The following is a 9237-nucleotide window of genomic DNA, read 5'->3' as shown; positions in this document are numbered from 1 at the left end:
GGAGGGATCTTAAATTTCATCTCCTTCCACCTCCTGCCATGGACAGAGACACCTTCCACCATCCCAGGTTGCTCCCGGCTCCATCCAGCCTGGCCTTGGAGGCATTTTTTAACGGGTGAAACAACTTCCTCGTCCATGACACACTTTGCAGAGTAGCTGCATTCCCCCAGACTGGAAGAGAAAACCCCAAAGAGCGGCACAGTGTGAAGCCAGGGCTGTTTGGACCTTTCTCTCTCTCTCTTCCGCATTTTCCAGGGGGGGAACAAAGTGGGGGAAATGAGACACATCACGTGCTCCGCTCTGAGCTCCCCAAACCTTTACAAACCAGGAAAAAGCTGACCCCTGGAGAGGGCTGGGCGTGCCCAGCAGCGGGGGAAGCAGCAGGAGAAGCATCTTGACCCCATTTGGGGAGCGAAGAGCAGCGGGATCAGTGCCGGGACCCGGCTGCGCTGACTCCAGGCGGGGGCAGAGCTCCAGACACCCCTGGCTGGTGTGAGTGAGGCTGGAGGAGGGTCCCGGGGGAACGGGGGGGCTCTGGACCACCCCCACCACGTGTGCGGGGAGCTCGTGGCCGCCTCTGAGCGACTGCAGCTGACCAGCCCAAAATGCATTTCCCCTTCCCAGGAGTTTCTGTTCTGTCAGCTCTGCCCCGCTGCAGCCCCCAAACACCGGGGACGGATGTGCTGGGGAGGGTCTGGGATTGGAGATTCCCTCAGGATCTCCTGGGGAGGGTCTGGGATTGGAGATTCCCTCAGGATGTGCTGGGGAGGGTCTGGGATTGGAGATTCCCTCAGGATCTCCTGGGGAGGGTCTGGGATTGGAGATTCCCTCAGGATCTCCTGGGGAGGGTCTGGGATTGGAGATTCCCTCAGGATCTCCTGGGGAGGGTCTGGGATTGGAGATTCCCTCAGGATCTCCTGGGGAGGGTCTGGGATTGGAGATTCCCTCAGGATCTCCTGGGGAGGGTCTGGGATTGGAGATTCCCTCAGGATCTCCTGGGGAGGGTCTGGGATTGGAGATTCCCTCAGGATGTGCTGGGGAGGGTCTGGGATTGGAGCTTCTCCCAGGATGTTCTGGAGAGGGTCTGGCATTGGCAGCTCCTCCTGGGATCTCCTGGAGAGGGTCTGGCATTGGAGATTCCCTCAGGATCTCCTGGGGAGGGTCTGGCATTGGAGATTCCCTCAGGATCTCCTGGAGAGGGTCTGGCATTGGCAGCTCCTCCTGGGATGTTCTGGAGAGGGTCTGGCGTTGCAGCTCCCCCCAGGAATGGTGCAGAGCAGGCTGAGGCACCAGCAGCTACAGGAAGTTGTTGATTTCTCGTCTTCTTTTCCTCACGTTAGAGCCGTGATTAACACACACCAGTCACAGTTTCGCCTTCGGTCTCGGTGTTTATTAATTCTTATCTCGGTGTTTATTAATTCTTATCTCTGTCACCGTCTCACGAGCTGTGAGCTCCAACTGGCAGGGTGGAAAATGGAGGCGTCTCTAACTCTTTCCAAGGTTATTTAACGTAAACTATGCAATAACGAGATGACACCTGTATTATTTATACTTTTGACACAATAATTGACAGCCCAAAGTCCTCAATGTGTGCCTTTTCCACCCAATCAGAAAAAAACCACCCAAAACCAAGAAGAAGGTGGTGAAGAAGGAGTTGGACAACGCCCTAAATCCTCCATATCGCCCCGTATATATCACCATGCACTAAAATCGTAAACTCTAAGTTTCCAGTTGGATTGACGGAGTCGGAATCATAAAATCCTGCTGTGCTTTGGGTTGAAAGGACCTCAAAGCTCATCCAGCCGTGGGCAGGGACACCTTCCACCAGACCAGAGGTTCTTCAGGCTGCTCTCATTTCTGCTGAATCCCTTTCCAAAGAGATCAGGAGCTTGGAGCTGCTCCAGCCCGCGCAAGGAGCTGCCCTGAATCAAACCTCCGGGCAGACGGGCTCTGGTGGGGCTTGTAAAACCCTGAGCACCTTCTTGGCAGAGCTGTGGTAAATAAGAGTGAGTAAAAAAAAAAAAAAAAAAAAAATTGGCCTGGTCTCCTGGGAAAGGGGGAGCTCCTGGCCCGGCTCATTCCCAGCCCTGCTGCAGCGGTGTTGTGGAAAAGGGCTTAGGGCTGAACTGCAGGGGAAAAAAATCCTCAGTGTGATGAAGTTTGCTGGATGAAGTAAGGGAAAAATGTCTCAGAGAGGAGGATGGGCCCAGAGGGGGATTTCTGCGCACTGGGAGATGACCTGGATGTGTCCCCAGCACATCCCGTGGGCACTGCCAGGGATCCGGGAACGGCTGCTCTGGGAACCCTGTGCCAGGGCCTCACCTCCCTCACAGCCGGGAATTCCTTCCCCAAATCCCATCCAACCCCGTCCTGAGGCAGTGGGAAGCCGCTCCCTGCGTCCCTGTCCCTCCAGGCTCTTGTCAAACTGGCCGAGAGCTCCTGCTCCAGCCGGGGAAGTGCAGGATGCTCTCCTGGCAAACATCTGGTGCCTCACAGAGGGGATGCTGGTGCATCCAGATGTTTCCACAGCTCAGACCCAACACAGGCACCAAAAATAAGATAAGACCAAAAATTTTTTTTAAAAAAATCCCCAATAAAACTCGCCTCTTAAAGGCAATAAATAACCCCGAGCAGATGCTGGCTGCTCTCAATCCAATTATCCATCAGCAGGGCTGTGAGGGAAAACACACCAAACCCCATTTGCTGGGAACTGGGGGCTTCTGCCTCCGCCAGTTTCCGATCTCCCGCCCTGCCCCAGATCCAGCAGAGCTCTCCAGGAGCAGGACAGGTGAGCTCTGCCCAGGGGCACCTCTGCAGCCTCAGGGCTCTGCTGCCGGGGGAATTTTAACTCTGCAGTACCCAGCCTTGAGTCCCTCATCCCCGCAGCGGCGCCTCCAGGAGCTCGGAGGGGTGGGAAAAGCCTTCTGCAGCCCAGCAGGGAATTGTGGAATGGATTGGGTTGGGAAGGAGCTTAAGGATGGTCCAGTGCCGTGGGCAGGGACGCGTCTCACCGTCCCAGGCTGCTCCAGCCTGGCCTCGGAGCTCGGAGGGGTGGGAAAAGCCTTCTGCAGCCCAGCAGGGAATCGTGGAATGGATTGGGTTGGGAAGGAGCTTAAGGATGGTCCAGTGCCATGGGCAGGGGCACATCCCACCGTCCCAGGCTGCTCCAACCTGGCCTTGGACACTTCCAGGGATCCAGGAGCGGCCACAGCTGCTCTGGGCTCCGGTGCCAGGGTCTCAGCACCCTCACAGCAGCAGGATTCCGGTCGGGATGGGGCTCGGAGGCTTTAGGGTCAGCTGGACTCTTTGTGCCCAAGCAGGACAGAGCTGTGGGGAGGCGTCAGGGCAGGGCAGGCGCCCTGCACCCACCGGGACACGCCGGGAGCTTTCCCAGGGAGTCACTGGCCACCCTTGGAACCCTGCAGCCGCGGCCGGAGGTGCTGGGCAGCTGCTGGAAGGGGGCTCCGTGTGACAGCAGCTCCTGGAGGGATGCCCTGGCCGGAGCGAACCGTTGGCAGCCCCGCGCTCCTTCCCTTCCCATAAACGGAGCAGATAAAAGCAGCAGCAGCAGCAGCAGCCCCGGCGGCCTCCTCCTTCCCCCCACCCCCCCGAGCAGCCCCCGCACGCCCACCCCCCATCTGGAGCTCATTGGGAGGACGGGGCAGGGATCCAGCCCAGCCCCGGGGAGGGAGCGGCGGAAACGGGGCCCGGCTGGGGCTGGGAGCGGCGGTGACACCGTGGGGACGGATGGAATCCCAGCCCGGGGACGGCAGCTGGACTCCGTGGTCCCCGCGGGTCCCCTCCAGCCCAGGGGCTTCTGTGGAGCACAAAAGCGAGGTGGCCGCCGGGGGTTTTTGGGGCTGCTGGAGGGAACCTCTGCCTCGCCCGCTCCTCATTCCAGAGCCACAGCTGAGCCTCAACCCTCAACCCTCCAAACCCCTTGGTTTTGCCTCCTGAACGTTCTCCAGCCCTTGGGCACTTTTTGGTTGGGGTTTTTTTGGTTGTTTTTTTTTTTTTTTTTGGTGGAGACCCAGGGCAGACAACTGACAAATCCACCCTTAATCCACCTGAGCTGTTAAACCTCCTGGTAATCCCTCCCCAGCGCTGCTCCTCTCCGAGAGCCCCTCTTGGCTCCATCAATCAGTGTCCTCAGCTCCTGGGTGTCCACCTTCTCCTCTGGAAACCCCGGGGACCTCCCACAGCTTCCCTGTGAACCCGCAGCGGGGTCAGAGCACGGAGTGAACCCCTGGGGAGGGCAGGTGCTCGTATTTATACGGAAACCCATTAGCTGGGAATATTTTATCCCCCTCCAGGCTGGAAGAGGAGGCTGGGGGCGATGGGAGGGTTCTGAAGTGCCCTCCACGCTCGTGGCTGAGTTATCCCAGCACGTTCTCAATGCCGTGGAGTGAGAAAATTGGGTGCTGAAGGTGTTCAGGGAGGAAAAAGGAAAAAAAAATTAAAATAACTGGGAGCCTTCCCTACCGGATTTTAATGCCAAACAAAAAAAGCTTCCAAACCAACGTGGGTCCCTCCTGGCTGGTCCCCCTGTGGGTGATGTCCTTCTCCAGGCCCAGGATGGATTTTTGGAGGTGTTGCTATTTCCAACCCAAGCCTGACAGCATCACATGCCGATTACTAAACCCCGAGAAATGTGGGATCTTGGCTCTTGAGCTGGGAACTCGATGATTTCAAGGAATGGGCAGGGCAGGGGGGAGCAGCCCCGGGCTGCTCTGCATCAGGGAAGGGAGGATCGGTTGTCGCAGGGAGCGCAGCTTTTTGTCGAGGTTGCAGATGGATCTGGGCATGCTGGAGGCACACAGCCTCCCCAGTTCCCAAAAAAATGATGTGATTCCTCCCCGGGAGAGCTCCGTGAGGAGCTGAGATCCTGGGAAGTGCACGGGGTGGGTCTGGGGTGTAATAAAGACAGAGCAAAGCCATGGGGCAGCCTGGGGAAGGACAGCGGGGATGAGGTCTGGAGGAGCCGGAGGGAACGCGGATTTTTGGGGATTGCTGCTGCTCAGGGCTGGGGGCCAGCCCCAGGCTCCCATCCCAGTCTCTCCGCCGACATCAAAGGGCTGCGGGTCGGGCACTGATAAATTTGTTCTTGATGGTTTCTCCTTTTTGATCTGCTGTCCATGAGCTGCTCCATGAGCCTGGAAGAGCAGGGACTCATCTCTGGATGCCAACCAGGGCTTGGGACCTGCTGATGTGGTGGGGTTGGGCTCCTCCCTTCCCCCCGACCCCTTTCCCGAATGCTGGAAACCCACGGGTGAAATTCAGCGGGGTGGGAGCTCCCATTAACATTCATTTTCTGTCTGCAGGGAGGAAGGCTCAGGGTGATGAGCCTGTTTGGACAAGCTCTACCCACTGGAGCTCAGCTGCGCGTTCAGGGCTCCCACTGGATCCACGCCGGAATTTGCCTATCAGCCATCATCTCCCAAAACATCTTTGTTCTTGGAAAGCCTCAGCAAAACATTCTGAGCTGGGACGCCGCAGCTGTGAGTGTCCAGGCAGAGCTCCCTGGTGAGTCTTCACAAAGGAATTCTGCATTTCTCCCGCTGCTTTGCCCTCCCCAGAGCGACCGGAGCAGGGAGAAGGAGAATTATTCCTGGGCGGACTCTGCAGGGGATTTTTTAAAGGAGTTGGAGAAACAGAGAGACTTTTTTTTTTTTTCCCAGTTAATTTTAATGCAAACATCGAACTCCTTGATACCCACAGAGATTTCTGGGGCCCTGGAATGTAAAACCTTCCACGCCGCGTTGGGATCTGCATCTCTCTCGCCCACCCCAAAACCCGTACCAAAGTTCTCCCTGTGACTTTAATTCCGGAACCGTCCGGCCGCGTTTGCAGCTGGGGCTCGTTAAGCCCGATAATTACGCGTAATTGCTGGGTTTTGCATCCCAGCCCATCTCAGTGGCTGAGAACCAACCTCTCCCCGTGCCCCCCGTGACGCACGAGGCCTCTTCACCTGTCCTTAGAGGAGTTTGGGGTGGGATGTTGGGAGGAATTCCTTCCCTGTGAGGGTGGGCACGGGCTGCCCAGAGAATATTGAAATATTCGATGAGGTCGCCAATGGAAAGAGAAAAAAAACCACCCATGGCACATTATAATAATATATATAATATATATTTTATTATATGTCTATATAAATAAAAGTTATATGTGTGTGTATTTATATATAAATACGTATTTTACTGCTATATATATGTGTGTGTATATATTTATATATAAATACGTGTTGTACTATATGTATAAACAAAAGCTGTGTAACTGTGTACATGTTTTTCTATATAAATATACACATAGAAGATACATACAGGAGCATATAAAACAGTGAATGAATGTTTAAATTAAAAGAATATATATATTTGTGCACTCCCTTATGAGTATCTCTATATATCGTATAGAAGCAGAAAATATACATTTATGTACTGTATATACTATGGAATCTTATGCGTATGAATTACATAAATACATGTATTTTTATATGTATGTGTATATTTTTTTATATTATATATGTATGCTATCTGTATCTATATAAATTATACAGGTAGAAAAACAGACAGATATTAAAATACACAGATATAAAACTGCACATGTAAAATTTATGGGCTATGTACTTTTGTATGCATATTTTGTATTTTATATGCATATAAATTAAATATCTGCAGAAATAAATACATAGAACCGTACATATAAAATTGTCATATCGCATACATATAAAATTTACATATTTGGTATTTTATAAGTATATAAATATATAAATGGTTTTAATCTGTTATAGACATATATATAGCATATATAGTAGTTATATTTACACAGTATTTATATTTACACAGTACTTATAGATAATGTATTTATATGGAATAGATTTGGATAGAATATGTGTATGTGTATGTGTATGTGTATGTGTATGTGTATGTGTATATGTATATGTATATGTATATGTATATGTATATTTATTTACAGATATCTATATCTATATCTATATCTATATCTATATCTATATATCTTTATTTATTGTTATGGTTATATATTTGTATAATTATATAATTTTTTAATATTTGTTTTAAAATTTTTAATATATATTTTTGTTTCTATATTTCTATACCTTAATATTTTTAGGTTTATACTTTTACATTTCTATATTTTTATATTTTTATGTATTGATATTTATATTTACACACCACATATTTACATGTTATTTATTTATACAGTGGGTGTCACGTGTACATTTACCGAGGCCAAACCAAGATGGCGGCCCCTGTAGGCCGAGGCCTTCCGGGCCCGGTTTCCTTCCAGGAGAAGCGGAGGCCGTGGCTGCTCCCGGCAGACAATTCCAGCCGAGCCCACGGCCCGATCCCGCCCCGGCACCCCCGGCCCGTCCTGTCGGAGCGGGAGCGGCCGGGAACACGCGGGGTCACGCAGGAGCAGGCGGCCGAGTGCGGGTCCGGGAGGGTCTGGGGTCTCCGTGTGCCAGCTCCGGCGCTCCAGAGGGAGCGTCCCTTCGGCGCCTTGATGTCCTCCAGGGCCCCACGCTGCCCCTTCCTGCCCAGCTGTGACCCCAGGGCCCCCTCCCGCTCTCCCTGGTGCTCCTGGGCATCCATCCGTCCTCCTCCTCCCCCCATCCCGGGGCTGTTTGCAGATCCACCCGTGAAGGCCAGGAAGGGACGGAAGATTTCCTTCAAGAAGCTCCTCAGCGTCCTCCTCTTCGGCCTCATCTTCGGCCTCATCTCCTCCCTTTGTCCATTCAGGATTTCGGAGCCGAAGCATCGCTACCCCGTTCCGTCCGCCCAGAAATTCCCCAGCTGCGGGAACGGCAGCGGCCCGGCCGGGCGCGGCCACAGCCTGACCATCCTGCTCTGGATGTGGCCCTTCGGGTTCCGCTTCAACTTCACCGAGTGCTCGCGGCTGCTGGGCTGCCCGCGCTGCCGCTGCCGCTTCACCACCAGGCGCAGCCGCTGGTGCCAGGCGGACGCCGTGATCCTGCACCACCGGGACGTGTGCGGGGACGGGGAGCGCCTGGCCCGGCTGCCCCGGCTGCCGACCCAGTCCTGGATCTGGTTCAACATGGAGTCTCCCAGCCACTCTTCCAACCTGAGCGCCATGGACAACCTCTTCAACCTGACCATGTCCTACCGCCGCGACTCGGACATCTTCGTGCCCTACGGGGAGCTGCGGCTCCTGGGCCGGCCCCGGCCCGTCACCATCCCACGGAAGTCCAAGCTGGTGGCCTGGGTGGTCAGCAACTGGCAGGAGGAATCTCTGCGGGTCAAGTACTACCAGGAGCTGAGGAAACACATCCCGGTGGATGTCTACGGCAAGAACCACACGCCGCTGTCCCACGAGCATCTCCTCGCCACCATCTCCCAGTACAACTTCTACCTGGCCTTCGAGAACTCGCAGCACCAGGATTACATCACCGAGAAGCTCTGGAGGAACGCGCTGTCCTCCGGCACCATCCCCGTGGTGCTGGGGCCTCCTCGGGAGAACTACGAGCTCTTCCTGCCCCCCGACTCCTTCATCCACGTCGACGACTTCGGCAGCGCCCGGGAGCTGGCGCGGTTCCTGCTGGAGCTGGCCTGGGACGCCGAGAGGTACCGGGGGTATTTCCAGTGGCGCCGGTGGTTCCAGCCGGTGCTGGGGACGGGCTGGGCGCTGCAGCTCTGCAGAGCCTGTCGGTTCCTGCACACCACGGAGCCCCGGTACCGCGCCGTGCCCCGCCTGGCCGCGTGGTTCGTGTAGCTGCTGGGGGATCGTCGTCCCCCTTTTGTCCTCCTGCACTTTCCTGGGATTTGGGCGCACTGGGAACGGAGGGACAAGAGGAGCGTTGAGGTGAACGAGGACGAGAAAGTTGTGGGGTGTTTATGTGTTTATGTGTCTTTGTTTTGTTGAGTTTGGGGAGTTTGGGGTGGGTTTGGCTGCTCCCTGAAGAACTCGTTTTGCCAGCCTCGGAGAAGTTCGCCTTCAGTCCCTGTGGACAACTCTGGAGCAGCTCCAGAGGCTGGGGAACCAAAGTGCGTGGCCAAGAGGGGAAGGTGGAACAGCAGTTCCCATCACAAACCTGTCCCAAGGACTTTGTGCTGTCCTTGAAAGGGCTGGCGCTGCCAGGCTGCTGCTCCTGCTGCAGGAGGAGCTGGCCCTGGTCCTCCTCCCGTCCCTCTCCTCTCTCCCAGTCCCTCTCTCCCAGTCCTGCAGCCCCACCATGCCCCTGCCCTGCCCTGGGCTCTCCCTGGC

The 9237-nt window shown here is 54.6% G+C and overlaps 1 protein-coding gene across 1 annotated transcript; it reads left to right on the top strand.

Moving 5' to 3' along the window:
• Nucleotides 1-7254: 7254 nt before the first annotated feature.
• Nucleotides 7255-8745, top strand: LOC120763300 (4-galactosyl-N-acetylglucosaminide 3-alpha-L-fucosyltransferase FUT6-like). Its single transcript, XM_040086481.1, has one exon. It carries the CDS (start codon nucleotides 7255-7257, stop codon nucleotides 8743-8745), a length of 1491 nt encoding a protein of 496 aa, XP_039942415.1.
• Nucleotides 8746-9237: the final 492 nt, after the last annotated feature.

This window comes from Hirundo rustica, chromosome 26 (genome assembly GCF_015227805.2).
Source record: "Hirundo rustica isolate bHirRus1 chromosome 26, bHirRus1.pri.v3, whole genome shotgun sequence".
Taxonomy (NCBI): domain Eukaryota; kingdom Metazoa; phylum Chordata; class Aves; order Passeriformes; family Hirundinidae; genus Hirundo; species Hirundo rustica.
This window is presented reverse-complemented; position numbering and strand designations above follow the sequence as displayed.